The sequence below is a fragment of the Colias croceus genome, chromosome 11 (genome assembly GCF_905220415.1).
Source record: "Colias croceus chromosome 11, ilColCroc2.1".
Taxonomy (NCBI): domain Eukaryota; kingdom Metazoa; phylum Arthropoda; class Insecta; order Lepidoptera; family Pieridae; genus Colias; species Colias croceus.
In genome coordinates this window covers 3,858,654-3,883,482 of record NC_059547.1, presented here as the reverse complement: position 1 = coordinate 3,883,482, position 24,829 = coordinate 3,858,654, and the positions used below count along the sequence as shown (strand labels likewise).

At 31.0% G+C, this 24,829-nt stretch overlaps 1 protein-coding gene across 3 annotated transcripts in view; it reads right to left on the bottom strand.

Annotated features, from left to right (window-relative positions):
• LOC123695314 (voltage-dependent T-type calcium channel subunit alpha-1G-like) overlaps positions 1 to 24,829 on the bottom strand; it is a 102,465-nt gene that overhangs the window by 33,308 nt on the left and 44,328 nt on the right. For all 3 annotated transcript variants that reach the window (XM_045641123.1, XM_045641124.1, XM_045641121.1), the window contains exon 3: positions 7,093 to 7,481. In XM_045641123.1, the coding sequence (XP_045497079.1) occupies positions 7,093 to 7,301 (209 nt within the window). In that variant the 5' untranslated portion in view covers positions 7,302 to 7,481. The remainder of the gene's footprint in view (positions 1 to 7,092; positions 7,482 to 24,829) is intronic.

Genomic DNA, 24,829 nt, shown 5'->3' with positions numbered 1-24,829 from the left:
ATTTAAATACAGGCCTAACAAAAACAATATTCAAATGACAGCCGCATATATATGAACACAAATTGAAAAACTTTGGTATATTTCATTAAATTAATATACTCTGCATTTTGCGATGAAATTTCAGTTTCAAATTCACATTTTAAGCGCCTTTTATTCTTTCCATTATTGTGAAAGTTGTTTAAAATCATAACGTATTAAAAATTACTCGTAGCAAAAATATGAAATAGGTATATGTAAGTAGAGATATTTATAATAAATCAATATTATAACCATTTTATTAAGCAATATTTCGATACATCTTACATTATCAATAATAAAACATCAGTATCAAATTGTGTAATTATTTCCCCAAAACCAAACATTGACGCAGGAAGAAAAATATTTACTTTATTCAACACATGCAAATCGTCGCAGACCTCGGAGTTAATTCTGAATTTTGAAATCGTAAAAATTTAACGAAAAGTTAAAATTAAAATGGACTGAGTGCGCAGAGTTTTATATTAAAGTGCATGCATGAAATCTTGTTGTTTTTTCATACAGGTTAAAAGGAGAAATTCATATGAATGCTATACACGTACATAATACATGCATATGAATATTATGCGGCTGCTGTTGTATTTACACGGGTATTCAGGCTAAGTTAATGAGTGGAACACAGTAGAGATAGGAAAGTGTGTTACTGTGTGATTGTTAGATGATAATTATAGTTTGTGTTTATTTTATATATACTGCGGTAAGCCGGTAACGTATACCTACTAGATATCTTATTTGCGATGATTAAAAAAAGTAAACTAATCAGTGATCACAGATAATGTGTTTAAAAACATTTTTAATTATTATTCATATCCTCGATTGTCATATCTTATATTACCAAAAAAAGTATCAATTAAATCAATAATTTGGCTTACCTAAAGTTCCATTAAAACTTATTTTAATAGACACTTATAAATATAGGTAGTAACAATTTTATTAAAGCGACGATAGCACATGCTCGCCTCTGCCATATTCTACACCCTAATGACACAACTAATGATATCCAGCACAGATGCTAGATTCCTATAATCATAATTCAAGGGTGAAGGCCACGATAATGGTGTATTGTAAAGCCCATTCATTACATGCTGACGTTGTACTAGAAGACACCATGTTTTGGGACATTGCCAGCACTAACACGGCATGACGTAGCCGACCTTAAACAACTTACTAGAATTGATTGTTCCGCGGTTTGTTCCGCTTCCCATGATATGGAATTTAAGTTTTCGTTCTGAAATTCTTTGCTAAAATATTGTCTTTAAACAGCAGTGCAATTTATTGCCATTAGCGTTTATGCTGTATTTCATGTTATTTATATGAGAATGTTTATAAATAATTAAACTTCTGTTACTGCTGCACCCCATTAAAATTTGTAGGTACACACATACAAGGTACACAAAATGTTGTATTCTCGCTACAAAAATAATAAAGATATTTTTTAGCAATATCTTGAGTCGTCGAACTTTATCCCAGTGACAATAGAAATAATTCGTAGCTCAGTAACGATAAGATAAAATAAAGAATGTAAACTATTTAAAGTCTTTTTAATATCAATTGAAATTCTCCTTCAAATCTCCTTCACGTTAATGTTGCAGTATAACACATTATTATGACTGAAGCCGTAATAAAAAAAAAGTTGAGAACAGTTCTTTAAAGGAATACGAATTACGATGTTTATGTTAAAGAAACGTAGGGTAATAATTTCGCTTTATCAGAACCAACACGTGATACATTCAATTATCACTGCTTGTTTACATTACTCCTAACATTTGCATTCATTTCATTTTGCAAGCCTCTGTAATCTTAGCTTATTATGTAAACAAAATATGTGCTTACGAAGCTCATGCCATGCATATATTCATAACTTCATAGAGATTATTCATTATTAGAGTTCTGTTAAAATAGTCACGTAAAACTGAAAATACCTTGAAAATACATATTCAGCTGGATTTGCGTGTTATTCCGGATTTAATGATGATCGCTTTATGTCCATTTTCTATTGCCTAGGGCCATTAAAACCAGTGACTAATTATTGCATGACTATTAAGTTCACATACCTACTAGTTCTCATAATATAATCATTTGTGGATACTAATAAAGCCCACTATGCTATATAGGTACTAAACTAGCATTTATATGCTACCTAGTTTTAAATAAATATTAATCTAAAAAAAAAACGATCAAACATAAGTCATATTAATGTCGCGATTACGAAATAAAAACTCCTATGTCTAAACTGTATCCAGTGTCAATAATGTGATAAACTTGAACATGATGTGAAAAGGAGAATGGCAAACTCCCATAGGACTCTGGGCCTGATCGTTACACTGATGATTTATGGGTGATTAAATAGATAAAAATATACAGACTCTATGAATATAATAATTATAGATCTTTTCTATGGGATAGCAGAGATATTGGGATATTGATTAAGATCAATTTTGAATATAACATTACTAAGGCCCTTCTGCCATTAGGTACGATACTTCTAGAATACGATACTCGCGTAGAATACTACTTAGATATTTGCTGGCTACCCGATGCTCGCATATTATGCGACTGAAAAATGACTAAATTCATCATTATTGTGCCTCGTTTTTGTGGACCGACGTTATAATAATAAATAATAATAATTCATTTATTTCTTGCAACAACAGTTACGTCGTTATGTCGAGCAATCAGCAATTCCAGTGACGAAGAAGCTCTTTCAGTTTTTCTTTTTTATAGAAATAGAAGACGCCAACGTAAGAGTAAGAACTAAGAAGTACTGGATTCATCCATATATTGAAAGAAACATAAATTGTAGAGTTTTTGTAGCCGAACGAGAACTACAACACGATGATTAGATATTTTTATCTTTCTAACGAAGAGATACGCGCGAGAGTCGAGACCCGATGCAAAAGCGACCGACACGGTGAGTAGTGCTATACTAGTCGCAGACGTGTAGGATACCAGTAGCGTAGTGTGCGAGCCTACATAAAAATGTATGTGAGATACTCCGCGGCGACTAGTCTCCGAGACTTGCATGATACTTGAATCGCCTATGCGTATCGTAATGGGAGAAGGGCCTAAAACTTCACTCAAATGTCAAACAACAAACATAAACAAATCACTCATCACTGACACAATTATGATTAATAATTTGACATTTTATTAATGGCCAGCTACCTAAATAAAAATGTTATAATTATTATTGATTAAGTAAAACATGTTTTTATTTTATAGAATGATCTAAATAAATTAAGATATGTGTTAAAAATAAGTTAAGTTTTGCTTCTGATTTATAAAGCATTTGAATTCAATAAAATTAAAAATAAAATATAGTCATTCATTCGTATTAATCGATATATTCGACTTTTTTACTCCTGACAACACTGACAATCTCTGCTTGATAAGACCGGTAGTCATAGAAATCTAAATAACAATGCCGGTAGTGAACACATTATCTTTTTTTTCAAAGATTTGTTTTCCCATAGAATCAGAAGTAAATATTTTACCAAGAATTACTAAAAATAACATAATGAATTTTAAATATATTATGATTTCTGTAACAGTTAGGCCCAGTTTCGCCATTCTCCTTTTTATCTTGGAAATAGGCCAATGACGTTCCTGTTTATTTATTATTACAATTTTATAGACCAAGCCGACGTGTAAAAATAAAATACAACATAAATCATTTGTAACGTGTACAGAATTCAATTGTTGCTGGGACGAAATAAGAAAGACGGCGCGTGTCAGAAAGCGTCAGAATTGCGGAAGGTATTCGGTATAAAACCATCCATGAGTCAATAATGGGAATTCTGTTATTAGGTACCGGTACTATAAAGGAACATCTACACAATATAAGAACGAACAAAGCAACGAACTCGTTTCGTACGGATATATCTTTTAATTTCTTTTACGATTTGGATGGCAATAAAAGAATAAAATGGTCAACATAATGTTCGATTTAAATAATGTGTATATATATTTATTATTTTGCTTTGCTATTTTGCAAATTGTTGCAATTTTAAATCTATTGATAAAAACTGAAAATTGTACATCATTTATCGATTAGAATGATATTATCAATTATTATTAAAGTTTTGATATTATTCCATAAATAAGGTACCTAAAGGTTTTTCCATAATGCTTTGATGCTGGTACAATGGGCACTAAACTTTATTGAACAATTTATGCTTTGTCATCGTCATTACATTATGAATTATATTTCGACCGGCAGGCTTAAAGATTTAATCTTATAGATTATAATTTGTATACCTTTTCACACTTTAGTAAGAAAATAGAGTAATTTAACATTGCGTCTATCTGAAAACATTTTCAATCCAGAGAGATCTTAAAAATAAACCGTTAAATATCGGGCTCTATAATAATAGGTAAAAGAAGGGAGATGAGTTAAGTTCACTTCGAGTAAAAATAGAACAAATTATACTGGCACTTTTAGAGACGAGCTTATCTATTTAATTTTGTTCTGCAAGAAGTTTTTATTGCACAACTTTAAAATTTCAAAACAACGCAGTTGTCCGTAAAAAGATTTGTAACAAGAACTGCGAAACTATAAAATCCAAAGTTCTCAACCTTTTACAAGACCACGTAAGTAGTAAGGCGTCTAACAAAGTTTTAGTACCTAAACCTAACATAAGGGCTCTCATCTGAAACATTTTAAGTACCTTTTACGAACCTTTTCTTCGAATGGAAACCCACGAGCCGTGAAATTTCAGAATATGCTCGACGCATGTGAATGTCACGGTTCTTTAGTTTTCAAATAAAATCATATGGAACGTAAGAGACGATAAAATCGCGCACGACCTAATTAGAGTACATTTTTTTGTCTACATTTCAATTGGTTATATAATTATAAAAATTACATTTAATAGGATTTTTTAGAATATGAGAGTTTTAGGACGTCATTGTAAATGTAAAAAGTGGTTGGTGAAGTTAATAAAAAAGAGCTTTAAGTATCGAAAATAACCTATATAATTCTGTTCTAGTAGAACGTTAGAATTAATGGCTTTTCAGATGTTGTAGCATGATAAGGTGAAAATCAGACGAAGAAAGACGTGGGTAAGTTCTTACGCATAAATATATTATTAATAATATATTTATTGGCAAAAAATTGGGCCACACACTGAAATTATTAATGCGAGAATGTAATTGAATTAAACGTTTTCCAATTAAATTAGCACGCTAGTGTACCTGGTGATAAATAAATAATTCTGTGAATATTCATGCTTCTGAAATCATATTTTTATTATAACATAGTGATATTATTAATTGGTAATGTATTTTAAACTAGTTAGGATTCCAAAATGTGTTTATTTCTAAGACAAGGTTTTCTATTGAAATTTAAATCAGAATAATAATGAATAATATAATGCAGTCCTACTGAATGCGAATTAATGTATAATATTCATTTAGTTGCGAATATAGTACGTGCATATATTTAATAAACCATCAAAATATGTAACGTTACGTTCTCAATTTTAATGTTAGTATACTCATACAGTGGATTTTATACATTCAGCACAATGTCGATGAAAGCTATTGTTCTGCAAATGGCTAGTCCGTTCTGATTCACGTACATGCTTCAATCGTTTTTATTTAGACAATGGAGTGTACAGTGGATTTTTACGTACGCTTGAAATACCGTAGTAGTAATTATTTATTGATTATTTATTCATGGTCTAAATTAGCTTGCTTTAAATTGAACTGTATGGCTGGCACATACGATCTTTTGTTTATTCAGTTTGGTAATTAAATGTATTTTACGTAAAGCTTGGACATTAGTTTCCTCAACTCCCTCACAACTAATATATAACTGGGTCTTGTAGAGTACGTAAGTACTTCTTGAGACAGAATCAGTTTTCCAGTTTCCTTATCATGTTTCCAAGAATAAACAACTTAACCTAATCACGTAGCGGGAGTTCCTTTTGGAATTCTACTAATTTGTTCATAAATCTTGTAAGAACATTTTTCAAACCACCATAAGAATACGCAAAAACGCCCAATTCTTTATTGGAAACAATGTTAATTTTTCTAACAAAATGCACTCGCTCACTTTCATTCCTTAAACCACTGACGTCTTTATTGTACACACGTTGTTACCCTGAAACTAACCAGACTCGTTTTTCATAATTTATACGCTAGTTAGCCGCAGCTATAGTTACTGTATACCTATTTTCTTAGTGTATTTCTGTTAGCTTTTTGTTTGAACTAAAATCGCAAAGTACACAATTGTTATGTCTGGTTTGTTTAGTCATCACTGATATTGTACATTAGTGTAATTAATGCAGTTATTAATTAAAATAAATAATATTGTTACCTACGTTTTATTGACGTGATTCTTTACGAGGATCAGTGACACTCATATGCTTTTTATATTCTTATAGTAGCAATAATCATCTATAATATATACAAAATATACACAGAATGCCTTATAAAAGTCAGATTTGCGGAAATTCATCACGTGATCTGATAACTAATTCAGTTGGGCAATTCAATGGTTTGCATACGATTAATGTCTGACGGCCTGATGCGACAGCCTTTTGATGTTCTTCGTGACTGATTACCATGTCAAAGGTTGATTTGAAATGTACTGACTCTGTTATGTTTGTGTTTCAGAAATGGATGAATTTTACCTTTTTGCAGCTTTTCAATGCCTCTACTTTGTGTTTAAAATGTCGAAAATATTGTATGTTTTAGAGTTTGGGAATAAAGAGTTTGGTGTGTCATGTTTGAGTTTTAATAATATTCTAATTTTTATAACTGTTTTGGTATATCATTGTTAAATTTCATATTTGTTGCGTTGTATATAATAAAAAAATCGATATTTACCACGTTCGGCAATTCAAATATTTGTATATAAAAATATTATCAAACTTCTTGAATACCTAAAAACTTGGATAAACGGGAGCTTTTCTTTATATATTTTCCTAGTAGCACATTTATTCACCATTTACTAATATCATTAATCACACCAATTGATATAAGTTAATAAAAAAAATTGAAATCATATATAAAATTATATGTATAATAATATTATTATATTAAAAAGGATATGGATTAGTGATGAGTTTTAGGCACCAGCTCCGTGGCCGCGTATCTTGCGTCAAATAGCGGAGAGCCACGGGGGTGAAGCCCGGGAAAGGCAAGTCCTGACCCACCGTGCTCTCTGTACTCAACCCCCCCTCTGAGTCCGAGTCTCCCCCCTCCGATTCCGAACACCCCCCACTCGAGTCTGACCCCTCTCGATACCCGTAGTAAGGCATCTTCACTCATTCACTTAACTTATAAGCTCATTGTATCACTTTGTTAACACACTACACTACTATTTCACCATATTTGCTGGTTCAACTGTACACATAGGTGTCCGTTAGTATCGGTGGTGCGCGCTTTGAATGCTCCGTGCCTAGGTCGTAAACTTGCTCCATGCTTGCTTTTGTATTTATCTGGAACAAACAGAAACCTTCATTAGTTTTATTTGACTTTTGTATTATTTCGCAGAAATCAACATTGACATGTAAGATTAGATGAAATGAGCCAGTTTCATTAATGAATCCCATGATTCATATTATGACCTGAGTAAATACGGTACCTACTTTCACAAAACATTACAAATAATATATATAGAAATAATAAGTTATATGTTATACAGGATAGTTAATAGTTCGTTAATAGTAATAGCACATAATACACATATATGTGATGCTACATTAACTTGTGGAAAATGAGAATAATACCCAATACAATATTATAAGAAAAATTCAATCTTGTAGAAATACCCTTCCTCTAACCGTCAAGGATTTTCATTAAAAAATAAATCAAATATTTCGAGGAAGCGTTCACTTAATATACTAGAGATGTGAATAGCCAAGCATGACGGGTACTTATACAATATTAATATGACATTTTCCCGTAAGCCCAAGAGAGCGCTTATGTCGTACATCTTAAAAAAATTATGAAATATGCAGCGGTAATAGTGATTTCTCCGACCCTTTGAATAATTTAATTTAAGTTGGGAAAACATGAACATTATCAAAATTAAGATGTGAATGTGCTACATATGTATCGATTTCTTTGTATGTGTGGTAAATATCAGACTGACTTTTTCGATCTTTATCTACGCCTAAACATTTAACTCAAGCTATTTAGCTTGGAAAAGCTTTGTTTAATTTATTTAGGCTTTATGATGATGAAATATGTTTCGATGTAGACCAGTTTATATAGAATTCTAGCTATAATATTCGTTAGATGGTTCGAGATATCATATAAATTCCACACATAGGCAGTTTAATTACATCCAATATTTTTTCTAAAACGTGTGTGCGCAAGCATAAATTTTGATAGGTATTTATGAGTCGTTCTCTCGAATTCAGACAATAAATCAATAGATATGCGAAAACTTTGATGAAATAAATTCGTTATGTCAATTGATATTTAGCTTTTCGGTTTTTACGAGTGATTTTAGACGATTTTTAAATGTAAAAAATAAAGGATGGGTTTTTTTGGTTGACAAATACAGAAATATTTTACACGATTACAAATTATTATTATGCAAACAAATATTTTACTAAAATTTAAGTTATTTTTCAAATATAGGTAAATACTTAGCACGTCGTGACCCGAAAGTTTTAAAACAATTAAATATGAAATTGGGGCTTATACTTGAAAAAGCTCGAAATGAAAGGTTTGAAAATTCTTTATGGCATGGCGGCTGCACAGTTCATTTTACGAGAGAAAATTGTATGCAAAATTTATAGAGAGTGATTTTGAAATAAAATTGAATAAAGCAAAATATTGATAACATATATATTGGCAGTGGAAATAATTAGGAATGGTAATAAATTCTCTTTGCATAATTTTTTTCGTAGTTAGTACAATTTTGTATAATTTTACAATACTTACTTACTTTTCTCCGGACAAAAGAAACAATTCCAAATTAAAAAAAAATCATCAATCGTATAAACTGTCTAAATCATTCCTTAACAACCAGATTTAAGGGATGGAACATAGAGTTACATACATAGAGGGAAAACACGCAACTACACGAGAATTTTGTTATTTTCCGCGACACCATGTCCTCAGGCATCAAAGCACACAATTGCTTCACAAAATAGAGAGATTGATTCACGCGACGATACTCCGTTTATCCTTTTATCTATCCGTCGACGATAATGTTTGTCATTCAAACTTCAAAGCTCCCTTCAATAAGATTTTCGTCTTATACAGGGCTTATGTATCAATTATTCAAATTAAAGTTTCAAGGAAATCTCTCTTTCTATGGGATTTATTTATACTTAGCGAAACCGAAAGGAGGGTAAAAGGCAGATAATGGTAAGAAAACATTTGAAGAAGGTAACAAGGTTGATTTACGGCTTAGAACAAATGAAGAAGGTCTTAAGCTTGCTCGGTCACGGCGACGTTACACAGGTTTTAATGGTATAAAAGAAGAAGCGAATTTTATATACTTCACTGTTTAGATTTACATGCTTATCAAATCAGGACGAGATTGGGCTTTTCAAAAAATTTCGTCAAATATTTTGGAGAAAGAAGCTTCGAAGACGTTATAATTTAAAATAGCGTGATGACGATGTCATCTATGTTAGTCAAAGACATAAAAAAAACTTCATTAAAACTTGAACCCTATTTCACGTGCACGTCTAACATCATTATATTTAAATCATAATCCCACTTCACACATAAAGTACAGCAACGTAAATTTAGCTTTGCAAGTCAATATTCGAGACTGAACATAACACAAACTAAACCGCTCCATCTTCATTAAAACGATGTCGAGAGCTTAATAACCAACGTTTATATCTATTTAATACGCGTTTAAAATGCGGTCGCGTCTGTATAACCCCGTACCATTTCATTGGGCAATTACGTAAATATCGTTTTTATTTGATTACGACTGACCAGTTGATGCTTCAATTCGTATGTTGATGGAATGCGGTTAAGGTAATGATCGATCTGTTAGCAATGAAACAGATGTATGTGTCATGCTTCGTTTTAAATGTGAATTTTGTTATAGCTGAACGCTAGATAGCCTACAAATTTAATTCTTCAAAGTATGGAATATGGTATAACTGATTTGAAATATAACTTGCTCAAGCTCAAACAGTAAATCACCTTTCATGTTCCTCTTAATATTAACACGTAATGCAAATATACAGTAAAGTGAAGCAACAATATTCGCATCTATAGCATACTCCCAATTTTTTGTGAAAATGAACAGCAAAATTTCCAACATTACAGGTATATTTTTCATTTATGCATCGTTTGGATGGCTTGACCTGACACATATATGGAATAGCCGTCATATTTCCTCGGCATTCGATTACATCGGAGATACATAAAACGTCATGAAGATTCGAAATCCAATAAAATGAAGCCGTAACTGTGGAGCTGTTTTTATGCATCTTATACTAAGAACATCATTACTGAATAAATTATTTATTAGACATGTTTTGGAAGTGTAGATTTCATTCAATAAATTATTATATCGAAAGATTTGCATTCCAATAAAATGAAGTCGTAAATCCACGCTGGTTTATTTTTATTAGCAAGAACATAATTAATTAACTGAATAAGTACTCATATCACTTTGTGGAATGAATGAATGAGTGCTTATAAATCTTAACTCAATGTACGTTCCAGTTCTTGGTATATTGTCGGAGTTAGCTAATAGATTTGATCGATCTGAAAACCACAAAAGCCTTTGTCTGGCCAAGAGATGACCATGTTAGTGCCAGTCAATAAAGGAGATTGGATCTATAATTCTAGAAACACGATAAGTATATCTAGATTAAGTAGAAGTATATAACCCCTCTTAAATACGTAAATATAAATATAAAAAATGCTAGAGGAAAATTCCCTTAAAAATACTAAAGGATTATAAAGCCTTTGTATAACGTTGAGCGGTTTTCAAAGTTTACCTTGCTTTTAATTGTGTGTAAAAAAGGTTGTGAAGCGGGTTTAAAAATTTCTCAACTATATTAGAAAACTTTTGGTCAGCTTAAGTTAAGGGTTGTGATAAAACTGTGATGTGATTGAACGTACCCAAAAACTTTGTCACAAATTATACAATTTATGAAAGGGTATCATTTAAGCTATCACCAATTTAATTAGTTTTGTGTTTCTTAAATAATAGGGTTTGTCCTCAAAATAGTAGATCTGTCACCAAAATGTAGTCACCAAACAATGCAAAATCAGTTCCACAATAAATCACCTAAAATCCTGAGATATAAGGTCTAGTACCAAATAAATGTTTTTGTATGTAGGTGTGTCCTAATAAGTATTTAAGCAAACTAATTTAAAGAGATCACCAATTAATCATGTTATGTTACTAAAAGTTAAAATAATCAATATTTATTCTAAAAATAATAACCACTGAATAATCAGCTCTGGTTTAATAGCTGGCTAATGGTTAGCATAATTGTAGATAAAACACTTAATTTTATTTAAATAATCAATATTTATTGTTAAAAAACAATAATCACTGAATAATCAGCGCTGGTTTGGATTTCGAAGGGCGCCCCCTTTTTCTTTTCTGGCCGATAAGCACAATTTTTGCTTCTGGTGGGGGGCTGGCCAGCTTTTATATTTATTTATATTTATATACTCTTTATTGCACACACAAAGTTTGACAAAATCAGGATATTATACTAAGCAATTGGCGGCTTTATTGCTTAACAGCAATTTCTTCCAAGCAACCAAAAAATAAAAGCAGAAAGTTAATACAATTACAAAATTGGGAAGATAGTGTACACAGAAACAAAAAAGAAGACAACATATCAGCGTAATAGGTTTAAAGAAAAAAAAGATAACAATAATTACAAAAAAAAAAATACACATAAATTGAGGCAAAGATAATAAAAACAAAACACACACACACACACACAATTATAAAGGTGAGTGCATTTAAAAGAAAAATAAAAGCAGATAAAAACAAAAACAAAACAAAGAAAAACAAAAATAATAATAACAGTGAAGATTAGCAGCTTTGCAAATAATGATCCTTTACCAATTTTTTAAAAGACTCCAGCGTTTGTGCTTTCCGAATACTAGTGAATTTTAGCGTAATGCTAATCCGTTAATATGTTTGCACATGTCAATTTTTAAAGCGCGCCAATTTGTCTCCGCCCCTTTGATCATTTTTTCATTAAAATTATAAATTGATGTATTAAATTGATACTATTAATTTAATATCTGAACGAAATAAAATGTTACTACTGTATTGGAGACAAAATATCAAATAAAAAGGAGTCGCAGTCAGGGATCGATAATCGATTTATTTGGTGACAGATCTATCATTCTGAGCACAGAACTATTATTTAAGTAACAAAACTGTTATTATAAGAACGAAGTTTATATTCATGTAATGCAATATAATTTTATTGGTTATCGATCTCTTATTTTACACACATATTAACATTAATTTGATAATTCATAACTGGGAACAATTTTTGTTTATCTGAGAACGAAAATATTTCGTGGTGATAGATCTATTTATTAGGTGATACAACTTGATGACAAATATAAATTTTGGTGATAGAAAATATAGTTCCCTTTATGAAATCGTATCACGCAAAATTTATGAGCATTTGAGTTAAAAATAACTTTAGCAAAGCTTTTAGCCTGTGAAGGTAATTAACAATTTTGCATAATACTAATTATCAATATAAGATATGGTTAGTATTTATATCATTTGGTATTATATGAATTGAGTAACGCTCAAAATATGTTTCAGGTAAGTTTTTATCAGGTTGGTACTTTAATACTTCTTAAAAACAAAACAAGTGTTGTTTTGATTTTTAATCACAAGTCACATCAGACACATCAATATCCTAGGACCTAGATTGAAAAAATAATAGTAAAATGAAGTGGCCTTAACACGATGTTATTTTAATTTCACCAGTAAACAATTATACAGCAAACGAAGCCAAAGTACAACATTCAAAGTGCTTGAGCGCATCGATCGATACATTTTTGATGAGTCTGAAGCTTTGTTGATAGTCCCGTAATTCCCTTGCATTCCACCGAACCGTGTTCTTATGTAATGGTTTTCAACATAATATTCAATGTTATGTTCGGAATTTTTAAAAAGTGCTATCTGTTGTAAAAATTCCTTGACCGAAATGGCTGGAAAATGTAATTCAATATGTGGGTTGAATAAAACATCTCTGCGTTCGTATGGCCTGATGTTTGCGTGCTTTTAGACCAACTTATGAGGAATTATTATTAAATTCTGTGTATAATTGGAATGGCTCCTCTGAAATGTAGTTTTTGAGTGTCAGGATTTTAACTATGGTTGATGCTAGCAGTATATATTTATTGCCTTTCACTTACTTGCGTTAATTTACATGGAAATATGAAAAGCGTCGTGTTCCTACCTATAAAAGGAATAACATAATAATGTCGATCCTTTTTGTATTTAATTATAAATAATTCTCAATAAACATCTCAATAGAATGCGTTGAAGATTTCTGACAGTATTGATACTTTTGTTATGCCGAATATGAAATATTTAACTATTCACTTCATTCGGAATCACTAAAACCTTTGATATTTTAACACTCTTTTAGAACATAACAAATAAATAAAACAAAGCTTTTAAAGGTTACTGCAAAACAAGAAAAATTTATATATAAAATCGTATCCCCATTAAAAATCCATCCAAATTGAACCTGACATAGATTTCAATGCAACTATACACAGAAGTAATAAAGTACGTTTTTTATGAAAGCACTCGAACATTTTAATGTTTCGAACGTAAACAATGTTCGTCTTCGGTGTTTATTCAGCGAACGAATGTATGACATAACTCCTTTAAGCATGCATAAAGATTTCTTGTATATCACTTTTATGTTGTCTGTACATGGTCGTGAAATATAGAGCCATTATATCGTGTACTTGGAGATAAACGGCGTAAAGCCATATTTATTACAATGTTATCTTTTTCCGCACTCTTTTACATCAATTTTTGAAGGGGTGCCATCAATTTTTCTATTGATATTCCATTTTCCCTCGATCCTTGTGTTATTTAACGTATTTTGTAAAGGAACACATTTAGTATAAAAATATGTAGAGTAAACGACATAAATTGGTGATAAAAATATTTTAAACCAATAAATTAGCTCTCATTGCTATTTTTATATTCACCTTCCTTTATCATGTACTATATAGCAAATTTATACATTATTTCTAATCATACATTAATCGTACATAGAAATTGCTCCATATTCAATAAGTCTTCCTAAAATAATAATTCAACACAATTTCCCTAGAATAGCGTAGTTAGAACAGCTGCATCTGATTATTCAACTTCAGATCAAGTTTAAGCTGTATCAGATGTTCGAAGTATCGATTTCCTAAACTCACTTTACACAACCCTTCCTTGCGAGTATTTCAATTAACATCAATAACGTAATTATAAACTTTACGACAAGTTTACTAAGTTAACACGTATGGTACAGGTTACTATTATTCAACTATTGGTACTTCGACGTTTAGTAGACGATTCTATTTAATAATTGTTGTGTAACTAGTAAAGTGATTATTAAACGTTTGTTTCTTTTGTTCTCATATTTTTGGTGTTTATTTTTACTGGAAAAAAGAATGGATTGGCAGCTACTTAAGCAATCGATCCAGATTAGAATTTCCGGTATAAATGGAGGTTGGAAGATTGTACTACTCCTGGAGTATAAGAAAAATAGTGAAACAAAAATCGAGAATCTCAGTAAAAGTCTAAATTTATATTTATAAATTTATACTTAATAGAATATCTAAATATTATGTGAAAATATAAACAGTAACGAGCGACATTCCTGTAGGATTTATTTAATAGGTAGTACTTATTATTAATGTGCGACTTTCAGGTTGTTATAATAATAAGTATCGTCAATGACATTATTAAGATAAACGTTTAGGTTACAGAATTTTGTAATTAATTGTAAGAGAGATATTGAAAGCGGATTCATTAGGGAAATAGTTTGCCCGTCTCTAATATTTCAAATATGCTTCCATTTGAATGCCGATCTTTTGTGTGGGTGTGGACTGTAGATTGTATAAGCGACTGAGATTTGAGTCGAAATATTTCTGACATAAAAACTGTAAGTGATTGCGTAATTAATAACTGTGTATTTTAATAACTAACGTTCCGATTTGTTCTACGAGTATGTCAATCCATTGACAGTTTTCTCAGTTCATTCCGTCCAATTTATTTCACATACAATATGTCAAATAAAGGTCTGCCTACCCTTTGTATCAGATAATAGTCGTATCCAGTTCCTATCGCACACAAAACAAGTTGGGAGTAATAGGCACTTCATTCGTCCCGACAAATCGATTGCGCCGCAAATATTACATTAACTCCATAGAACGTGATAGAACCAAACCTTTTGTTGTTTCCGAGGGATGACACGTTTCGAAGTTACTGATATACATACATAACGTCATTTTAAGGTTACATTGTGACATTATCACGTCATAAGGTTAAATTGGCTTATAAATTTAACACTTTCAAGATCCATTTGTGTTGCTCGAGTAATGACGGTTTAAAATATGTTATAAAACGTTCAACTGTTACAAAGTAAGACTTGTTAAATGTTTTATGCTTTTGTTACGAACGATGTGTTGAATATTGCGTTACTCAAAAAGATGATAGTAGGTATGAACTTGAAGCTTTCAAAATGTGTTTCGAAATGTAGTCTTTATTGCATTGGCTTTGTCTTGGCTTGCCACTTAACTCGTACAAATAAGCATTTAAAAATCAATATCGTGTCATGTTTGAGCGTTCTAAATAGCATATAGAATTTAATGTAAAAAAAATGTGCAAAACTGGGGACTCTACCAAATTGAGCTTAAATTTTTTCCAGAAGTAGACGACAATACGGACTTAGGTGAATTGTACCTTGAAAATTTTATGTAAACATACAATTGTTAAAAAAAATCAATGTTTTGTGTGATGAAATTAGCAGTATGTACACAGGCGGCATCTCATTAAACGAAGTGCTTTTGGCAAACGCCGTAAAGGTATGCCAATTAACATTACTGAGGCAATGCTCCACGCGAGTTTATGGAAGGGAACACGTTCAGCGGAATTAGAGTCATAAAGCCGTGGTATGACTGAATGGCGCTCAAATGGTTTCTATATGTTTTCAAGTGAATTGGGCATATAAGTTTTAAATGCTCTGTTGTTAGTTGCGTGCCGGTATTTAGTTCTCATTTGCGATTCTAAGAAGTTTTAAAACGAATATGAATAATGATAGTGATGAAATTTGGCACGGTGAATTATCGTCGTGTTAATGGAAAATTTGTGAATAATTTATGATTGTACTCTAGTTAAATGCCAATATGTAGGAGATGATGTGTAAAACATGAATACCAATGATATGAATGTAACATTTTCGAGATTTATTAATTGCAAAGTGACAGAGATGTTTTGATGTATGGGCTCCAAACCCACAAAATGTTAAGAAACATCCGACAGAGTTTACGAGATAATACAGTCATCACATTTGCGGATAAGATAAAAGATCAAAGAATCGCAAAGTTATTTATCATGCAAGGAGTCATGTAAATAGACTGGAGCGTGTAATATTAATCATTTGTTTGTCAAACTAACAACTCTATTTGTATCGAGTCGCTCGGTTACATGTCGAAGTAATAAATCAAATGCAAAATGCGCTAACAAACTTTGCAACTATAAGTATATTTCATTCTATTGTTAGTTTGCTATCAAAGTTATTGTATAAAGCTATTATACATTATGGAAGGATATAGCGGACGGATATGTTTACGTGTAGAGAAGGACTAAAATAACAATAGGAATTAGTACGTCATTAGTAAGAGTAATTTGCGAAGTGATGGATATTAGAGATACGTGTTAATAACTGCATTTTATTGCTCCTTAAGTTTCTTACATAAAAAGTTGTAGAGTGGAAGGAAGTGCTAGTTGAGGAACAAGAACTTTTGCTCTCTAAGTCTCATTAAAAAAAAATAGCATACTATCACAGATTTTTAAATAGTAACTATAGTACCCTTATTTTTTGATCGAGCGTTATTTGAAAATATTTGTATGTATTTAAATCTAAAGATTAAAAAATGAAGAGCTTTTTATAAAAGTAAGCTTTACATTATTGATGAAAATTTAATTTTAACGTACAATATTTTATTATTAAATATTTTTTGGACCTAGACCTTTTCCTATGGACCTATAGCTATATTTGAAGATTTTTTTTATCGTTTAGTTTACAGAGATATGGCATTCGTAGAACTCAATTAGAGTGAAATGCCTTTCCTTTGAGAAAGTTGGTAACATTTCTATTGAAGTAGGTACTGGCTTCTATTTTCTTACGTAGTTCACGTTCGTTTTTTATAGGTTTCAGTGTAATATCCCTTTAGAAAAAGTTTCAATACCAAACATGAAAGAAAATTCACAAGGATTTATTTTGTATACCTAGTTAATTAAATAAAACTTTAATACACGAATAGATTTTTTTTTATTAAATGGAAAAACGTCAATCTTCTTATGAGATTATTTTTTAAGTTTTTATTAGATCATTCCTTTCATCTTATGTGAAAAATTTATTATGATGTATAGAATCTCATCTTTAATTTCCTTGGGGAAATAATGAAACCTGAGCTTTGGGAAATAAAGTTCAATCCATACCATAATTAATATTTCCCGTATTAGATTTTATAGGTTTCTTATAATCTTATTTTAGTATTTTTATATAAAGCACATTAAAAGATGGTTTAATCTCCATAATCCAATATTCTTATTGTTATAAAAAATAATTGCTCATGTACCTACCTATAAAAAAATTATGAAAAATTCTAAATCTTTTTAGAACATAGTCGATTATACTAGCACAAAAAATAAATAAACAACGAAAATTTCCCTTTGTTAGTTGGGTTTGGAGAATATTCGACGGGAATTAGGTCACGTTTGCAGCAGAAAGGTTGTAAGAGCTTGTAGCGTCACAGAACTGAAAATAGTGGCATATTTACCTCCTCCATTATATTATGTAATTTACGCGTCAACTTTACTGAACGCGACTATATTTTAACTTTGGAAAGTACATAGTACATTTTTAGTTTTTAGCTTCTCTTGTCAATATTGTAGTGAAAATAGTTAAACATTTTTGGAGTGATTTGTTTTCATGACTATTGGGCTACAATGAGCGATCGATCGAATTATATTTAATTTGTGATGGTCAGAGTTCATTTATAGTATCTGGGTGTTCTTATACAAATTTCTAAAATTATACTTAATGAAAAGTCTAAAAATAAAAGCTGTCACATATCGTTTTATCAAACAGTTATATTATAAGAGGTACTTTTTATTTCCTAGTAAAGAATAGAGGAGATACTCTTAGGGATACTTGTACTCCTGAGGGAGTAATTTTATAACCCATCACCACATCTAGAACGTGATTCGATCCTCCACATCTTCAAAATTCATTTAAACCTAGTACCTATATTACAGACTTTATACACAATGGTCTAATCTGGGCATACTCCTCATTGCTCGATGCTCGTCAATCAGTGAGAGCATTCCCGTTAAAGGTCGACCGTAACACATTGCTTCAAGATATTTCAATACCTGTGTATAGGTACTGAGTCTGTGTATCGGTTGTTGAACTATATTCGCTAATACTGGGTTTTATATTATTGAAGAGCAGATGTAGTTCATGTCGCAGTCTATTTGGAGGAAATAAGAATTTAGGTAATGTTTAATTAACATTATTATTTTTAAACAACAACTACTATGATTCTGAAATGCTTTAAGTACAGTAATTGGTTTAGTAGGCCTAATTTAATAGTTCATCGCAACATTAAAATCGAATGAAAAATGGAAATAAGCTCATAAGTTTCGGCTAGTCGATTAAATATTCATCAAACATTCAAGTTGCTGAATCACATATTATGTGCTCTATGTAAAGAAATAAAATGGCTAAAATGCTGTTTCCTCTCTCCATCATATTATGTAAGATATTATGTAAAGAAATGTTTTAATAAAAATAAAATTGCTTGAATGCTATTTGCCCATCCGATCCGAACCGATCTCCCTATTTTGATAGACGCAATCATTTATGTTTATACGATCTTTGTATTAGAAAATATCGTAGCATTTTTAAGCGTTTAGCAGTTATAAAGGTTTATATAAAATTATGTAGGTATATATTTTTCGCAGGGGCCAGCTTGATAGCAGCTATAGTACTTGAACACTCGAAACTTTAAGGCGTCGTTTATTAAAAGGTTCTGCGAAAACTTCTCCTTTCACCGAGTTTTGTCGAAGGTGTGTTATCTATTTAAACCAAAGCCCTTTTATCAAAAATGTATTGAACTGCTTTCATAATAAATTGATATATTTCAGATTTATTTTTTTATATAGTTTTATAGTTATTAATCTTTGAAAGTGTGTTTTTTTTTAATTCAATATAAAAAATAAAAATGCTGAGATCTTTCTTCTATCAAAAATTCTAAAACAATTTTTAAGGGATAAAAACGAATGTATCCTCGTTGTTTAGTGTACGAAAATGCCACATAGTTCAACCCTTACATTTATAAAGAAGTTTAACGGGTACTAAAGATGGGACGGCCCAATAAGGAGGGTCCAATGGGCCCATCGTTGAAATGGGATATCATTGTGTTTACTCTTTACTTCCTAGTTCCTCATTTGGTGCTTTTTATGCATACTATGTTAGAGCAGTTTGCTGATGTAACATCTTACATTGTGGTATAAATTGAACACGTATTTTTTGTGGGAAAAACAACGCTATTTGCAGGGCATACAAAGTAAAAGTAAATTGTTTTCACGTTTCATAAGAAATTAAAAGTCTTATACTTTTTTAAGAATAATACATAATTGATTTTTGAAAGTCTAGATTTTTACATAGGTACCTATAACAAATGTATTAGCGCACGATCACCAAATTTTAGTCGGGATATAAAATCCACGCATATTCATTTCAAACGCTAACGTGTGCTTCCTACTAACGAATTTATGCCTTTCATTCTGAAATAATCGAAATGTTTCAGTCCGTAGAAACAGAATCAGGCTCAAGTTACAAAAATAGTTGACAAATCAACACACAAACGCGTTTTGAATGGGCGCTCACGTGCCAACCATCAAAGCGCATACTGCATACTATGAAGACAAATACAACAATAGGTTATAGATATTTCTGTACGTCTACGATCCAGACGCCGTTCGATGACTCCTGTTAAAGTATTGATTAATTGAATATGTTAATGGCTCAGGCGGCGCCTAAACGATACGGTTTTGAACAAAAATTTCAGTTTCGTGTAATGGGTTTTTAATTATCGACGATTTTCTTATCTTTCTATCAATATAATTCGATACGTATTTTTATACAAAATAAACTTTAAAACGTACTATAATAGGTTTTTTTTTACATTAGTTTAGAAGATAGTTGACTTTATGAACGCGATAAGATTATACAAATGTTCGTAGTAAAGCTTTCTCGTGCATTTCCTGAAAACTTGTGTATGTGTGGACGTGTGGATGTGTTTCCTGAAAAATTGTGTCTTTGAAGGGTATAAGTAGCTTTCTCATGAATTTTAATAATTTTTTACACATAATTATCCAATGAATTAGGTACGTGACAATTTGACGACATGATAAAAGTAGTATAATTTATATTTCACAACTTTCATCTCCATTAACATCTTTATAAGTAAAGATTCAATATCTAATTGTATATGTACCTAATCGTTTTGGTTATATTGTTTTATATTATCTGTGGTTATACCATTGCATTTGTATGTATGTGTGTGTACATGTACCCATCACTACGATAGCGCCACTAATAATGAAACTCGACATTTGTTTTTTTTTTAAAGGAACTTGGCAAATGTCCCACTTACTGTTCATCCGTATTCCTTTGGATAAATAATTGTTGATTACAGGTTTAATCGCCTAGGGTGATTTATAATCTATGAGTTTTTTTTAACACATGCTTTTGTTCATCGTTTGGACACATTTTATATACTTACCTACCTACGTAAACCATGATATTTAAGGAAGATGTAATGTTAGTAGACATAATTTTAAAATGGAAAAAAAATAATACATTGTAGAATATTATTAAAATAATTCGGTAATGTCGACGGTTATACCTTATTTTGTATTGTACGAAGTAGCTTTAATTTTCCAAGTCTAAGTATTCATACAGTATTACTTTCAAAATTATCACATTACCAAACACAATATATTATATATCTAAAATAAGTATCATGATACGATGCTTCAGTGAATCGTTTTAATTGCAAATTACCATTTCATGTCAACATATTAATAAACATTGAAAACTCAAGATGTTTCTTTGTTCATACAACGTAATGATGTGTAATAATTTACGAAATAAATATTTAACTTAAACATCAAACAAATGTGAAGCTTTACTAAATATTACTCAACGCATAAGAAGAGTGTGTCGCAAGAATTATAATACCCACTTCATCAAGACTCCTGCATATGTAAGGAGCCATATGACAAAACATTATGTGAGATTACGTTTTGTCCTGACGTTTTCATGTTAGCTAAATGGAGGGTAATGAGTAATTGTACATCTGTTAATGTTAATTTCCTTGACATATCATATAATGGATTCGATAAAAATATAAATTTAAATAAATAGATATTTCGATAATTTAAAAGAGGTAATGTAAGGCTCCCCTATTTAACGAAACGTTATCAAAATTCTTGTCTAGCTCTTAGTCTCTATCGCTTAAATATTCTAATGATATGAACTTCTAAATATATTTGTGAATTGTGCATTTCTTAAAATGTTAACTTTATTATAAGATATCGACTTCAAAGCAACGCTTTGTAAACGTTGTTGAAAATACCATATTTTCTAACACCCTCCTTGTAAAAAAATATATGTCAATCAATATGTTGATAATCATATAAGCTTTAGGGATAAAACATACCACAAGTATTTATATCCATTAATTTTTGTAGCAATAATAATAAAGATTCACTTTATGCATCAATCTTTTTCAAGTGCTGGCAAACAATAACAAAAAAGCTGAAAAGTTCTCACAAACGAGGTTACAACTTACAGTATAGTCAACATCTCTCATTTAAAAAGAATATAAGTGCATGGCATATATATATAGGTTTTAATCTGATTAAAAATATAATCGAAGTGAATTGTTTTTAATATATTTTATGCCACGCAATATGTCCATGTTCGAGAGATCGAACATTTTTGAAGGGTTTAAAATGCGGATTAAACATGGTTTATAAAATACCTTATAGCGATCGAAATTAGACACAGACTGAGATGTAACAATACGTCTTAAACTTCCAAAGAGAATCAAATTTAAAGTTGGCACGGTGGTTATTTTTCTGGATGTTGGCAGTATTGGTTAGTATAGTGTGGTAGTATTTACAGCTTGCGCCACCCCGGGGTGGGCATTTGGTGGAGGGCCTGGAAACGGGCAAGTGGCGGAGGGCCTGGAAACGGGCAACTGCTGGGCGGGACATGCGGAAGATTGCGAATGTGTACCCGCATCCCGTCTAAAGCAGCGCGTTGGTACACGGTGGGGTTTTAGTCGGTAGGAATCCGACATAACCCACGGCTCCTTCCCCGGGAGCCGTGGGTATCTTAGGCAAGATTTCCCCACTTGAAAAAAAAAAAAAAGAAAAAAAAAAAAAAAAAAGTGTGGTAGTATTTTCTTGCGTTATCAACTTGTTTTCAATGTATTTGACGTGACTATTTTACATAAAATTGTATTTGCTTTCTAAAACATAATTTAAAGCTAAGTATTAGATAAATTTACGGATTTTTAAATAGGCAGTTCAATATCTATTTAATAAAACCTAGTGCAGTACCAATTAATCAACTTAGTATAAATATTGGTTTTCCAACGACATACAATCCAACAGCATTAGCGTATTCATAATCAACATTTTGGTTGATACAGTATCGGTTTGCGAATCCCATTCGTGACGATAGATAGTGACAAATACAATTTAATTATTGGATTTAATCCGCGCGATATAATTGCACTGTTTCATCTCTAATATTGACTCGGTATTGTCAATAGCAATCGTGACGAGTTGATTGTTTGATGTTAAGTGATATATTATTAATTAAATACTGTGAATTATATGGCGGAATATGATTTACTCATTAATGGAGTCAAATTTTGATTGTTTTTCATTGTTTCGTTTGAAGGATGAATGTATAAAATATAGTCTTTAGTATAAGCAACTCAATAAATAAAGCTTTATCTTCTCTGCTTTTTTGGATTTGCTTAATCGGGAATAATATACTTCTATAAAACAATAACGATCGTATCGGTGTACCTAGAAATAAATATCAAAAATATAAATACATAACCATAAAAAATAAGCTTTCAAAAATCTTATTAAATAACAAAGGTTTATTCTATCCATCGTTTATTTATAAAGTTATCTTCAAATTTAGCTGTCGACGAAAAACCAGTTTCATTAAATAATAAACTGGTAAAATCAAAGGATAGCAACCCCAGAGGGTCGCTGCCGGTCATTAAGATCAACGAAACTCCTTTGAGGGAAGGAAATTTCCGAAGCAATATGGATATCGCCGATTTTTAACTTGAGATTAGAATAAACGAGAAAATAACGAGTTTGGAAAATATTCTATCAAGGTCGGTTCTTATGGTTACCTATATAATATGGAGAAGGATGTAAAAAAGTGTTATGGAAATTATTTGTAGGAAGTTTATCTAAGTTTCTGGATTTTAGGAATTCAATTAGACTTTCAATTAGTGATTTAAACAATTAAAAATGGTTTTGTAATTGGGTGGACTGATACGTAAAAAAATAAAAAATAGAGGGAAATAATGAGAAAAAAATTTTTGAGAAATCTATTTATTCTTAAATATTAGATCATTTTCTGCAATATAAATAATATTATAAAATGATTTTATATGTAGGTAACTATATGATATTATGAATTACCAAAGAAAATTATCTGAATAACTTTATATAATCCCGACAGATACAGTAATCCAAAATTAATAATGCGCATGCAAGTCTTCGCTAATTGTCGTATTTCCAAAGACACTCGAATCATTGAATCGTAAGAGCCCTAAACAATGAACTTGCATTTTACACCTTGTTCAAAAGAAATAGAAGTCAATTCACGGTCATACACAATCAAAACCAAATCGGGTGGTAGGTGACGGTAGCCTGTCAGTCAAAAAACTCAAAAATCCGTCAGTTGTCTTTAAATATTGGTGGTGACTGCACGTGTTCTCTCTGTGTGGAATTATATAGAGCTGCTATTACGTACCCTTCTTGGTTTTGTTTTTAAAGGTGAATTGAATTAATCGATGAAATGATTTACACAGGTGATGGCAGTAGGGAAAGTGAAAATGAAGAAGAGTTCCGATGTATCTAAAATGTCAGAAATAAAGATAATCCCTGATTTTGATTTTTTTTTTGTAATTGTCATAATATTGAAAAATGATCAGTACTGTAAATACTTTTGAACTGAGATTTTAATGATAAGATTTACATATATGGTTTAAATATAAACCTGTGTTTGAAAACCATACTTTATCTACACTAATATTATAAAGAGGAAAACTTTGTTTGTTTGTTTGTTTGGTTGTAATGAATAGGCTCATAAACTACTGGACCGATTTTAAAAATTCTTTCACCATTCGAAAGCTACATTATCCAAAAGTAACATAGGCTAGGTTTTATCCCGGAAATCCCGCGGGCACGGGAACTATGCGGGTTTTTCTTTGAAAACGCGGGTGAAGC